The following is a 14,984-nucleotide window of genomic DNA, read 5'->3' as shown; positions in this document are numbered from 1 at the left end:
TGACACCCACAAAGTGTACTTTCCGTCTTCATTTTGGACAATAAATCTACTGCATTATCATTTAGAACCTAAAATGTTTTATTTTGAGACACATTTTGCTTAAAGTGTGCTTACGTTTCCTTTAAAGTAAATGCCACCTGTTTTTTAATTTTATTTTATCTAATGCAATGACATTCATACATTTTTTATGTGGCTAAAGTGTTATTTTTTGGTGCCAGTGGAGCTTGAAATATTTCATTCTACTTAAAACAATATTCCTTTGAATTTCTGTCAGTGACAAAATGTTTTAATAAAAAGCAGGAATCTCTGGCTCCCCTCCGGCAGTGATTCTGAAAGGCTGGCAGAACTCTAAGGAATGCTGAGTTTATCCGCTGCTCGTTATGTAACTGATCTCAAGTACACACCACCCAAACATCCACGTTTGTGGCACATACTTCACATATTTTATCTTTCTGAGCTGCTGTGTGTAAAGTTTAGCCTTTGATACTAGATGTCCCTCACATACTCAACTATGTGTGAATTAACTCTCAAATTCACACATTCACATATCTGTTAAGAGCTTTAAGCTCTCAAATATGCCTATGAGCTCAGTGAACAAAAGCACTTGATTGTTCATTGTTTAAATGCCAATTACTCAAACTCTCAAACCCTCTCTCAACCACAATGTTTATTTTACTTTTTCATCCACTGATCATTTCCAGGGGAAAAAAACTCTCGAATTGGATTATTCAGCTTAAGACACTTGAGTATTGAATGAACAGTCATACACAACAAGGTGCTTCACATATTAGAAGCATCTAAGCACCAACATTAGTTCTTAAATCTATTGCTATTTTACAGCTTAAATCAGGGATGTCCAATCCTGATCGTGGAGGGACGATTTCCAGCAGAGTTTAGCTCCAGTCCCAACTAAACCCAGATGAACGAGCTAACTAAGGTCTTAGGGATCAATAGAAACTTCCAGGCAGATGTGCTGGAGCTAAACCGTACAGGAAGATGTCCCTCCCAAAGCAGGATTGGACATCATGGCCTAGATCCATTTATTGCAAGTTTAAGACATCAAAAAGCATTCATTTTTATATATCTGTTACACATCAATCATGATTACCTTTGAGGTGCTCACACATTCCCAGTGGTAGTTGAGCAGGGACTGGTTCTCTGGGTCCAGGTTCGGGTCGTAGGATTGCTCTGCGCTCAAATGCAAATCTTGAGTTTTGGACCACACACGGTATGTGCCACCCTCAATGATTGGCACTAGCTTTTTGGACATGACTGAAAGTTGAATACATGCTGCCTTCCGTAGTGGCACCCCCTCATAGGACAGAGAAAAAACTAGAGTGTAGTTCCCAGCAGAAATCGACATCTTGGGCACTGAAATTTGGAGCCTCCGGACGTTGACTTCTGGGGGGAGACGGACCTTAGACGGTGGTGGACCTTTCTTGTCATCATCCTGACAGCGAGGGGAGGTGAGGATCTCCCAGAGGTACTCTACTCCATAGAGACCACAACCTTTTAAATTCACATTGGCCTCTACCGAGGTTGGCTGGTAACGCCAGATGGCGAGTCGTGGAGCTTGAATGATCTGAACTTCTGGTTCGTCGCACTTTAGGACAGAGATGTTGACATTATCCTCTGCTGTAACCCAGCTCACCAGGTTACTGACATTAACTCGCACCACATAGTGACCAGGAAGGATGTAGATATGACTAAGAGAAGGTGTAGTTGTGACAGCTGCAGAAGTACCATCCCCAAAGTCCCACTGATATGTCGCTGGAGTGGAAACAGGAGTGATTCCCACATGGAAGCTGACCGTCTTGTTTATGAAGGTGTTGCTTGGTTGAGCTTCCAAGGTGGCTGACCTGATAATGTTCTGAACTCGTATAACCTTGGTCACATTTAATCCGTTTAAAGAATTGAATGCTCTAAGGAATATGGTCAGATTGCCTGGCTGTTCTGGCGCATATGTCACCGACTTGCCAACCCGAGAGATCTTGAGACCATGATGAAGGTCAAAGGTCCACAGAATGGTCAGCGGATCACGTGTCGGTGTGCACGCTACATAAGCCCTAGGTACACCGACAGGTATAGCGGCATCACAGCAGTCCAGTATAGTCAACTTGGTCACAGGCTCCATGACTTCAATGTGCAGAGTCCTTCGTTCTGAACTCACTTGGTTGAAGGCAGTAAGGTTGACGTAGTACTTGGCCACAGTAGTGAACTGGTGGATGTAGGTTTGATTGGTCAGAACAACAGTTGCATCACCACTAATGCTCAGGATGAAATGAACAGAAGTTCCAGATGAGACAGAGATGGTAAACTCAATGTTTTCACCAACCGCAGCAATTTGTTTGCCGGCCTTGAGCTCCAGACCCTGGATACGGTCTTGAACGGTAAACTCATGTGAGTATGTTTCTCTGTTCATGTCATTAGTGGCGTTCAAAGCGACAGTGAAAATTCCTGGTTTGGGGAAGATGTAGGAGGTGGTGCGCTGGTTCGATTTTGTGTTGTCTGGCAATAGCCACATCCACGAAATGCTGGATCCCATCCGTGTTTCTCCACGCAGAGTAACATTGTCCCCTGAAGCTACAAAGTTCTCTGTAACATTTGTGGCGATGAAAGTCAATCCCGAGATTGGTTCTTGAATGCTGATCCACTTTGAGACCACTTCCGAGCTGACTTTGTTGGAAACCTCCACTTTAACCAGTTTCAAACCTGCGCTTCTGAAACGGTGCATGACTGAGGACATATCAGATGTTAACAGTTCACCATCTGCCCACCATTTGTAATGAAGCACTGTTCCAAAACTTGCAAATACTGTCATATTTGTCATGGCATTTACTGCAGCAGGGTTTGATGAAATCTTAAGGACCAGCTCCCTTACAGGATCCAAAAACTCAATAGTTTTGTTCACAGCCAGCTGGCCAAGCAAGTTGGTTGCCTTGAGGACGACATCACAAGGACCAGGGGTGGAAAAGTTGAGGTCTATGGTCTTGCCTGTGAGGTTGTAGTCATGGTTTTCATGTTCCCTCAGAAGGTTCCAGCTGAAGGTCATATTGGTGCCCTCTTTTAATGAGGCTTGTAAGTGAAGGACACGGTTGCTTGCAAAACAGCATCCTTCAATAAGCTCATCAGCCACTATCTGCAAGCCCTCCAACTCACGCTGCACAAAGATGGAAATGCTTGACTGAACAGTGCCAATGTCATTCTCTGCAGTAACGATGACATTGAAAGTCCCAACGGAGCGAAACGTGTAGAACATGGTGTGAGTGCCTTGGATAGACGTGCACCGGTCACAAAGAATCCAAGAGTACCTTACACCATCTCCTTGTTTGAGGTGTGCCTCAAAGTGAACGGAACTGTTCAAAGGGACATTAACAAGGCTAGCATTTACTGACAGTCCTGTGATTGGGGCCAAGACCACAACGGAAATCTCATTTTTGGTCTCACTTATTTCATTCTTGCCTGTAACACTGATGTTAAACCTGCCCGAGGAATTGTAAGCGTGTGATAAGTTTGTCCCATTAAGTCGAGTCCCATCTCCAAAATCCCAGATGTAGACAGCATTCTCAGAGTCTGAAGATGCCTTGAAAGCATAGCCTTGGTGTAAAGAAAGATTGTTCTCTTTATCCCCATTATGGCTGATCAGCAAAAAACTGACAGATTGTTGCACCACCACTAAAACAGTGTCGTTGATACAGGAGATGTTGTTGAGCGCAGTAACCGTAACCAGATATTCCCCAGGACTCTTGAATGTAAAGGCCATCTCCTTACCACCTCGAACAGGACCTCTCGAGTCAAGTACCCCAAAATCCCATAGGTAGGTGTAGTTAAATTCTGGGAAGGCAGCTACTGTAAATCTGCTCTCCTCACCGAACTTGATGTGTGTTCTCAGAGGAAACAAAGACACTGTTGTGAGTTCAGGTTGGACGCAGACCCTTCTGAAAAAATTTGCTTTGTTGGCTTCACTTGACATAAGTAGCGAGAGATTGTACTCGCCACTCTTAACGTATGTGTGCATTATCATCTGCGTTCCATACTGAGTTTCGTTGGGGCTTCCATCTCCAAAACTCCATACGTACTGATGTCCTGAAGCGTTCCCTGACACAAATGCATGGAAGAGTACCTCTTTGTTTTCCAGAATGCACCCGGGAGGTTCTAGCGATAACACTTGTAGCACAAACACCTCAACAGGTATGGTTACCCATTGAGAGCTCACAACATTCTTTGCGGTGACATTTACAGTGTAGTTTCCATCTTTCCTGTACGTATATTCAACTTTGGGTTCCATAACCATGTGCACCATTCCATCACCCATGTCAAAGCTCCAAGTTACACTGTTGCCTGCTTCCAGACTTGCCGTGACAACGGTAGGAGTGTTGCATTCTGTGGGAGCAGATGACATCACCTCCAAGCCCTTAACATCCTCATAGACGATAACTTCCATGCAGGTGTCTGTCCAGCTAATGGTGTTGTTGACATTCACGCAGATATTGTAGACACCGCTGTGAGCGTACGCGTGAGGAACCCTACGTTCACGCCCCTTCTGTACACTTGAATTGTCACCAAAGTTCCAGGTGTAGATGATGCCGTAGGGAGACGGTAGGGGGTGGGCCTCGAAGTCAGCTGGTTTTTCGGCACGTAGCAGGGGCGGGTCAATCTCGATTCGCACACTTGTCAGAACGCTAAAGACGTATACATCGACTTTGCATGTCTTGTTCTCATAGCGGTTGGAAGCCGTGAACAATAGGGTGTACTCCCCTGCAAGAAATATGAGTTAAAAAAAAAATCAATGTAGATAATCAATACAAATAAAAATCTGGATAAAATCAATATGATTTTTTTTTTTACCTGGCTGTGCATAAATGTATTCCACATCATCACGAATCACCACCTGGTTACTAGAGGGGTTATTGTAAGGGGGCTTAATCTGATGTGTACGGTTCCCTCCATCTCCAAACCACCACCTGTGACACATAAAAACCATCAAAACAAACTCACACTCACTGCACGCCTGATTACATGCATCGTTTTACAACTGGTTTCACAGTTTTTCACAGTGTAGACAATGCTTTTAAATAGTCTTGGAAAGTACTGAGTCTTGACTTTAATTGCACAAGTCACTGGGAATGTTAAACCATGACCTCACCGAAAATATTTTTAGGCAGTCTTAAAGTTAACATGTATGGCAACCTTATGTAAGAGAGTACTTTATTTTAACAGTAGGTACTGGACAGTGGTTGGGGAGGAGTTGAAAAATAACTTGATAAGTCACTTCCTTTTTGCATTACAGGTCATTTTTTCCCCTTTTGAATGATAAGAGTCCAGAAACATGTATTAAGTTAACTCTGGTTTCATGGTGGCTTTAAAGACAAGCTTATTGCAGTATAAAAGAGGGGATTAAAGGATGAGGGGAAAGACAACTTTGAGTCTCTTTTGGTGCCTCGGGAATTCGTAAAAGCAAGGTGGCAGGTCTGTTTTAAAGATGTTTTTAGCTGGAGGGAATAAAAGCTCTTTCTTGCAAATCTTGCCGTCTGACTCATCGCTGCGGGAGGGAGAGGTGGAGCTGCTGTTGAATCATCGCCTCGGCTCCCAGCGATACACCTTCATCTCTCGCTCCATCTTATCCCCACTTTCTCTATAGAAGTGCAACCCAAAGGAGAATCAGGTATCACGATTGACTGAACAAGCGGCGGGCTGAACTCAGGAGATACTGAGCAGACGAGATAAAAGCGCGGGGAAGAAATCGCTCTACAGTACTCGTCTGACAGACTTTTTTTTGGACAATAAATAGAGAAATCCATGAAATAAATAAATAAAGCAGACATCTGCAGTGGCGCGCAGCAGGCTTCTGGGGGATGGAATGGAAACTTTGGGAATCGTTCTATACTCGGCGTTGAAGGGAAAATTCTTGTCAGCATTCTGTGCTAACCACAGACTGTAAATCTAGAGAAAAGTGCCATTAAAGGAGAGCAGGCTGGGAGTGTGTGAGGCGGTGGAAGCCGTAGAGAAAAAGTTTGTGTGCCACATAACCCTCCAAGAAGAGAGTTATTTAAAGAGAGCATTCGCAACCCATTTTACTTCCATGATGAATGAAAGAGCTTGATTTTACCCATCAGGAACTGATTATATTGTAATTGGGTGTTTCATCTCAATGCATCCCAATTCTAGGACTTTTTTATGAAATCTATCATTTGCTACTATTGCTCAATTTTTTATGACAATATCAGTCACAGGCATTAAATTACTGCATTAATTCCATTACTGCATTTTAAAAAGACTGCATTACAAAGTGTATTATATCTAAATTAGGAATAAATACGATATATTGTTATTATTGGCTGATGTTAGAGATTTTTTATGGCATATATGTCAGCTGATAGTGGAATTGTGCATGCTCAAAACATCATGATGTAAATGCATTTACATTTGCCATCAACTAACGTTCATTTAATTTTTTTTTACAATGAAATTAACATAATAAAAATATTCCAAAATGTATCTGTTGACTGAAAACAATTTATTTAGAAATAAACTAGTGTTTAAAAGTTTAGGTAATATCGTAAGTTTGTTTTTGTTTTGTTTTTACTTTTATTCAGCAAGTTCAAATGTGAATTTATAATGTTACAAAAAGATTTCTATTTCAAATAAATATTGTTATTTGAACTTTCTATTCATCAAAGAATCCTGAAAAAAAGTATCACAGTTAATAAATTACATATACGTATTATATTACTTATTATTTTATTATAATAAAATAAAATATAATGAAATTGAAAACACTTTTCCACGACATTCTAATTTATTGAGATGCACCTGTATTGTGCAATATTGTGCAACCCTAATTTAAATGGCTCCTTTTTAATATTACATTTTTTTTAATCGGTTTGGCAGACCCCAAACTTTTGAATAGTAGTGTATTTGTCCATTACAGTTTTTTTTTTATTGGTTTGGTACTATTTTCACAAGTAAGGTGTACATTTTCAAAACTCTTAGTACTAAACTTTAAACTGATCACACTTGTAACACCACTAGTCATACTTTCAAAACCTGATCTCATGATTTCATTGTAGTTGCGTGCCATATGACTGAATCTATATTCTAGCTGAATTTTTCAGATGAAGGGTGAGTTATAGTAATGTGCAGTCTTTACCATGGTAATGTTTCTATATACAGTATCACATGGCATAATGTAATGTAAAATGCTGGGTACCAATTTGTCCCCAAAATATGGTTACAGTAAGTAGGCACATACACACACACACACACACACACGCACACACAACAACACACACACACACACACACACACACACACACAGGTTTTCCTATCATTATGGTGACATTCCTAAACCTACCCTTACGAAAAAAAAAATTTTCTCATTGGACCCAAAAATGGACAATGATTTCGGATATTGCCATCTTTGTGGGGACATTTTGTCCCCATAAAATAGGGTTTACCTGAACCACACACACACACCCTTACAAAATAGTGGTTATCATCTTAGATGAATCACTTTTAGTGTAAAAATAATTCAGTGCATTTGGTTATCCCTAAATTGCAATCACGTTCTATAGAAACTAAATATCTGTTGAATCTATATCTATAGATGCACCAAATGATCCACTGATTAACCATTAAGATGAGTTAGATTCAATAATAGACAAATGTATTAAACTGAATGAGAAGTCATGCTAATGAAAAGTTTGATAGTAATAGCTTTATGAAAGGCAGTTACTGTGAATGATTCATTTATATAGATTAAACACTTATTTTGTGTAGTGAAAAGGATATTTTGTGATTGTGTTTTGTGTGTATCGTACTAACAAAATTGAAAATATGCTGAAATGTTTGAAAAAAGTGCACTTTTGACGATCTGTTGTGATATTAGTACTAAGAGTTTTGAAAATGTACCAATTGCTTGTGAAAGCAATTTAAAAAAAAGTGTAAATAATCCTTCATAATGACCTTGCTGGCAAAAGTGTTTAGAATTAATCTGATGAATCTTTACACTTGAATCTTTAATTTGACCAATCAGAGCTTCACTGTCATAGAACATACCAGAAGGTGACATCCACCGCCATGTCTATCTTCACCGACGCAGACAGGTTCAGGGACAAACCCTGCTGCACGATTTTGGGGACTCCGTGGACCATCGGCTCAGTCATCGGGTTCATGCGGTCTACTGTGACAGTGAAGTGCTCTGTCAGCATGCTAACCTGGTTCATAGCCATTACCTAAGAAATGAGAGATGGGTCAGTTGCCAAGCTGATAGAATCAGTAAGGCCTTTACATAAACTGGTCTGAGTTCAATGAAAACCAGTCACCGTGAGTTTGTACACTGCTGCGTTCTGGTAGATGATATTTAACATGCTGTTATAGTACGTGAAGTATGGTTTATCATCCACTGTCCATTTGAACGACGGGTCCGTACCTCCCTCCACAGAGGCTATGTAACTCTGAAATAAGAGAGAGAGAAGAAGAGGTAAGCAAATAATAAGACCATTAAAGATGAAGGTCAGGGCCATAACAAAGGCGACACGGTGGATAACGAACAGCGTGAAACCTTCAGCTTCTGTCTCACAGACATCTTAATCAACATAAAATATCAGCAATAAATACTCTATCCTTGAACAGCGGCTGTTTAGAAACCAGTTTAAACTAGCCTAAAACTACCAAACCACATGATTTAAGCAGTTTGAAAAATACTAGCATAAAATATTTTAAAATATGAATACAATATCCTTGGACAGTAGATGTTTAAAAGGTAAAGGCATGCTGAAAAAATGGCTTAAACTAGCTTAAGGTGGTTAGGCTGATCTGCTTTGATGGTTTCAGGCTTGGAAACCAGTTTAAACCAGCAAAAAATGACATCAAACCACCTGGTTTAAACAGGTTTTTGAAATATGGGCAATATATACACTATCCTTGGACAGTAGATGTGTAGAAGGAAGGTAAGGTCATGGTGACGAAATGGTTAAATGGTGATTATCTGATCTGTTTGGATGGTTTTAGACAGGTTTTGGGGCGTTTATCAGGCTGGATAACCAGCACAAAAACCTGAATATTTGCAAAAATACTCTATCCTTGGACAGTAGATGGTAAAGTCGTGCTGGAAAGAAAAAAGGTTTAAACCAGCCTAAGGTGGTTTTCTGGTCTGTTTTGAAGGTTTTAGAAGGCTTTGGGGACTTTTTAGGCCAGAAAACCAGTTTAAACCAGCAAGTCAGCAAACCACCTGGTTTAAGTAGTTATTAAAACTGCTGTTAAAAGTTTTAAACCAGGACATTTATAAGGTAAATTCATGCTAAAAAATTGCTTAAACCAGCCTAAGGAGATTATGCTTGTCTGCTTTGATGGTTTTAGATAGGTTTTGGGCACTTGTTGGGTTAGGAAATCAGTTTAAACCAGTACAAAGACCAGTGAACCACCTGGTATTTACAACAAATACACTATCCTTGGACAATAGATGTTTATCAGGTAAATGCATGCTGGAAAATGGTTTAAAAGAGCCTACGGTGGTTATCTGGTTTTAGACAGGTTTTGGGCACTTGTCAGATTATGAAACCAGTTTAAACCAGTTTAAAAGCAAACCTCTTGGTTTAAATGGTTTTTAAAATATTAACAAATACACTATCCTTGGACAATAGATGTTTATCAGGTAAATGCATGCTGGAAAATGGTTTAAAAGAGCCTACGGTGGTTATCTGGTTTTAGACAGGTTTTGGGCACTTGTCAGATTATGAAACCAGTTTAAACCAGTTTAAAAGCAAACCTCTTGGTTTAAATGTTTTTTAAAATATTAGCAATAAATACACAATCCTTTGTAGTTGTTTAGAAGGTTAAAACAATGGTTTAAACCAGCGTAATGTGGTTTGTTTTGATGGTTTTAGAAAGGTTTTGGGCACTTGTCAGGTTGGGAAACCAGTTTAAATCAGTGTAATGTGGTCTGTTTAAACGGATGTAGATGGGTTTTGGGAACTTGTCAAGTTGGGAAACCAGTTTAAACCAGCACAAAAAAAAAGAAAAGCGAACCACCTGGTAATAACAATAAATACACTAGCCTTAGATAGTAGATATTTAGAAGGTAAAGTCACGCTGGAAAAATGGTTTAAACCAGCCTAATGTGGTGGATTTTGGTGGTTTTAGATGGGCACTTGTCAGACTATGAAACCAATTTAAACCAATTTAAAAGCAAACCTCTTGGTTTAAATGGTTTTTAAAATATTAGCAATAAATACACAATCCTTTGTAGTTGTTTAGAAGGTTAAAACAATGGTTTAAACCAGCCTAATGTGGTCCGTTTTGATGGTTTTAGATGGGTTTTGGGCACTCGTCAGGCTGAGAAACCATTTAAAACCAGCCCAAAACCAGCACACTACCAGGTTTAATTGTTTTATCTCAGCAGTGAGGATGTCACTCACCACTACGGACTCCATGAGGACTCTGTGAGCAGGATGGGGTTTGATTAAGAGCACCCGGAGAGGTTCTTGCACCCTCGCCTGAATTTGTAGAGATGCTTTGGTAACGTTGCTCTGGACAAGAAACAGCACGGTGGTCTGTTCTGGTGTGGACCCGAGCTGGAGGTCAAACCATGCAAACATGGTGTCGTTGTACGGGCCGGGCTGCCTGCATTCGGCCACTTTCGCCACCAGGTTCTCGGGACAGGCGTTGTGAAAGGGAACGGTCTCATTGCTGCCTTGCTGGCCAATCAGAGCATCGTGCTGCGAGCGGACCGTGACGAGAATCCATGTCTGATTGGGCAGGAAGTACACCGTCCCATTGTGATTGGTGGGATAGATCACGGCTGGGCCCAGAGGTGGAACGACGTGGATGGGACAGGATGCGGTGACAGGAAAATCCTCATCACTGGATGTCACTTCCAAAGTGTAGTCGCCAAGCTGAGGGAGGCCAGAGCGGAGGAAGGGACCCTGCAGCACGGTGCTGTTCTGCCCCACGTACAGCACCCTCACCTGGCAAACCACACCCTCCTCCCAGCCGCCCTCTGCATCCGACTGCAGCGTCTCGTTTACGTCCCACCAATCGGAGCGGTTCTGGATGAGCACGCTCTGTTTCCATGGCGACGAGGGGTCAGAGGAGCACTGGAGGAGCCCTGACGGTCCGGCGTCATGCTGCAGGGCGATGAAGTCACCAGGGGAAACTAACAGGTCCTCTATGTCCTCTTGGACCTGAGTGAGAGCAGGGCAGAGAGTGAGAGGCAATGAAACCTGTACTATTGTATCAAATTACAAAGCTGTCCGTCAAGGTTTTTAATTTTCATACCCTCACAAACGTGTGGCATAACAAATGCTTGAATGTGTGCTTTTCTAGTAACAAGCTATTTTCCAAAGAAAAAGCTATATAGCTGTATGTTGTTTGTTGTCACATTTTATTGTTCCTACTAGCTGGGACAATTAGAAATGCACAGTATCTTGTTACCATATCGGTTATCAGATGATTATTTTGTGTATTTAATGGAGCATGCAAATGTGACCTACTTTTACATTTAGATTAACATTGAGTCATCCAATGCTCACTAAAAACACTAATAATAACTTAAATGTACTCATTAGCATGCATCCATTTTTCATGTTGTACATTACAGCTTTGTGATGGTTAACTTGCAGCATTAAAAATGATTCATTTTCATTTAAAGTGGTTTATTTTTTACTTCATTTAGCAAAACCAGTACATAAATATAAGCCATTTATCACTTCATTTCAAACTGGTTCTTTTGCATGGTTTATATACACTACCATTCAAAAGCTTAGAGTTAGATTTATTGAGATATTTATTTAAAGGATGCATTAAATTGATCAAAAGTGACAGTAAGTGACTTAGTTTTAATCAGAAATGAAAAAAAAATCTGCATATTAGAATGATTTCTGAAGGGTCATGTGACACCGAAGACTGGAGTAATGATGCTGAAAATTCAGAATTGAAAAAACCTTATTTTGAATTGTAATAATATTTCCCAATATTACTGTTTTTAATGTATTTTTGATCAAATGAATGCAGCCTTGGTGAGCAGAAGAGACTTCTTTCAAAAAATAAAATCTTACCAACCCCAAACTTATGAACGATAGTGTAAATAAACGATTCATCAACCAAATACGGATTCTCACTTTGACATTCTATGAATTTTATGTATGTTTTGCATGCTCAGAAAGCCTAACATTCAACGTTTGTCTATATATGCGATATATTTGAATTGGTTTTGTATAATGTAGCAGTCCAAACACGGGCCATTTGTTGAACAACCATCAGCTAAAAGAAGAGAAATATATATCTGAAAATACCCTTTTTAGGGCGATATATATCCTATTCTGAAGAAATACACCACCCTTATTTATTAGTTTTTTCTGTTAGTCATCTTTTATTTCAAAACACCTCTTGCAGTAACATCCTATCATTTATAAAAAGTATTCTTCTGAGAGCAAAAACCAGACCACATGGCAACACTGACTGCGGTGAGCACGAGGGGGACAGTGATTACCCTTAATAAGGTCCCGACCTCTGGAATTACACTGTGCCCCGAAACAGACCACAAATACCACAGAAAACACACAAAAACAGCCCCAAAAGAAAGCTGTGAGGAGAAGCTTGTCTCACTGTCATGTGCCTCTTCATGAGACAGACTGAGGGTCATTATTAGGACTTGGTTTCAGGCAGCAGAGAGGGAGTGGAAATAATTAACAGTGATCTGAACATCACTCGAGGACATTCTGAGCAGCCCCGCATTTACTCTTCAAACGCTCCGTTTAGAAAGAACGCACTGAAGGAGGGTGAAGCAGACGACCTGCAGGCCCACACACACACTCAACCTCTCATTAAAAGCTCAATGCTCTGGCATTTCACCCCGAAGCTCAAGCGTGCTGGACGCATGGTCTATGATCCAAATATATCAGAAGAGAATTACGACAGTCAGTGGTTGAGTCTTATAAAACCCGTCAAGATCCATATTTCATACAGAAAAAAAAAAAAAAAAAACAAGAAACTATATTTTGCATAAAGAAAATGAAACCTTTTATCAGAATGTATTTTAGAAGATTATTTGCATTGCAAAAATGAGTCACATTTTCATTTTCATTAATGAAATTGAATAAATACTATATTCCTATTACTATATTCACATTAATGTAATGAGAAACAGTGCTATTTTAGTATACTACTGTAGTATTTATTAATATTTTGAATTTAAATATTTGAATTTTATATTTTCAGTTTTCTTTTTAATTTTGGTTTAAGTTGTTGAAATGTTGTTGTGTGCTTTTTTTTAATATATTTCTAATATTTAGCTTTATTTCCTTCTTTAAGTTATTTTAGTACTTAAATTTATTTCAGTTAGTTTTCAAGGCAACATGTCTAATTTTAATTTTTGTTTTTGTTTTTTTCTAATTAAAGTTTTTTTAAGATTAATTTTTTCATATAATATTTATATTTTGTTTCAGATTTATTTCAGTTAGCCAAAACAATTTTTAACAATTTCGCTTTACAATAACAACTGTTCAGTAAGAATTTTACAATAATACGAGTTTTGGGAAAATTGTTTAATTTTAAAAAATAATGTTACAATGGAAAAAGAATCTTAATTTTCCTAAAACAGACTTCATTTGCCTTTCGCAAAATAAAATATTTTTTTCTTTTGATTTTGGAATGAAATCATGAAATCAGGATGATACAGACATGTTCCTGACAGTTTTTGAGAGTACAAAATTAGAATTTCTTTATTCTTAAATAAAAAGTATGTTCCTGACTGTTAAGATTTCAGATGAAATCCAGTCTGGTTTTCATTCAGTCAAACTCACCCGGATGCTGGATGGCGGTCCGGCCGATAGGGAGATCAGCACCTCCTCGATGAGTCTGTAATCTGGGTACTGTGTGCCCGCAGGCAGAGGACTGACCCCAGAACAGTTCACACAAGCCCCGGTATGACACGAGCTGGCCAAGGGCAGACAGCGCTCAGCGTATGGACAGTACTGACGTCCCGCTGGACACTCTGTGGCTGCTGGTGGGACGGAGGTGTCATTGATCCACTCATCCGGGGCCTGACAGACAGTGATGGGGGCGCAGAGGTCACCGCAACCTGAAACAGAGTCCAAACCAATCAGTTTATCATAAGAAAAATAAAATAAAAATGAAGTGAAATGATTATTTCAAAAGAACACAATTTGTGGATGTTATATATATATATATATATATATATGATATAATATGAATGAATAAATATTTTCATTACATCAACGGTTTTAATTAAATATATACATATACATACATTAGGGCTGTAACGATACACATATTCGTATTGAATATTTGGCATTTCCAATTAATGTAGGCATGTTACATTCTTATTTTTATTAGGCCTATTAGTATTATGCAGTTACTTTTATTAAATTAAAATGACAATTAATTTGCCCCACAATAATTACCACATAACTGACATGCTGCAAGTATATTTACTCCTCAGTTAAAATGTTTTAAAAAATGTATTTTAAAACAGGTCTATTATACACTGAATTATAGTCCTAATTAAAATATTAACACTGCAGTCATCAATAAAAATCAATGAAATAAAAAGCTTTTATTCCACATAACTGACGCGCTGCGAGGATAACAAAAGATTAGGCTATTTACTCCTCAATTAAAATGTTTTAAAAAAGGTATTTTAAAACAGGTCTATACAATGAATTACAGGCCTATGATTACAATATTAACATTTCAGTCATCAATAAAAATCAATGTAAAAAGCTTTTATTTCAAGCACCGACTTTCAAAAACAACCTGTTTAACACGAAATACGTCTCTTAACATTTTTTTCCCACTATTTACGGGCCACAAGAGAAATATTAAGACAATAAATGAAAACAGTTAGCTATATACCGTTATCAGCATATGTTGAAGTAGATTCGTCTCGTCGTCTCTTAGAGAATATGCGGCGTCAGATGCCGAAAGCTCCGTCATTACTCCGTCATTCCGTTTTTACTTTCATT

At 39.1% G+C, this 14,984-nt stretch overlaps 1 protein-coding gene across 1 annotated transcript in view; it reads right to left on the bottom strand.

Moving 5' to 3' along the window:
- LOC107700794 (polycystin-1-like) overlaps nt 1-14,984 on the bottom strand; it is a 103,720-nt gene that overhangs the window by 35,140 nt on the left and 53,596 nt on the right. Inside the window, exons 12-17 of the mRNA XM_016502610.1 lie at nt 13,803-14,080; nt 10,419-11,183; nt 8,325-8,456; nt 8,059-8,234; nt 4,849-4,964; nt 1,109-4,758 (exon numbers count right to left, since the gene is read on the bottom strand). Of these exons, the coding sequence (XP_016358096.1) occupies nt 1,109-4,758; nt 4,849-4,964; nt 8,059-8,234; nt 8,325-8,456; nt 10,419-11,183; nt 13,803-14,080 (5,117 nt within the window). The remainder of the gene's footprint in view (nt 1-1,108; nt 4,759-4,848; nt 4,965-8,058; nt 8,235-8,324; nt 8,457-10,418; nt 11,184-13,802; nt 14,081-14,984) is intronic.

Source organism: Sinocyclocheilus anshuiensis, unplaced genomic scaffold (genome assembly GCF_001515605.1).
Source record: "Sinocyclocheilus anshuiensis isolate Anshui unplaced genomic scaffold, SAMN03320099.WGS_v1.1 scaffold1127, whole genome shotgun sequence".
In the NCBI taxonomy this organism is placed as follows: domain Eukaryota; kingdom Metazoa; phylum Chordata; class Actinopteri; order Cypriniformes; family Cyprinidae; genus Sinocyclocheilus; species Sinocyclocheilus anshuiensis.
The sequence above is the reverse complement of the archived record's forward strand: the minus strand, read 5'-3'. Positions and strand labels throughout refer to the sequence as shown.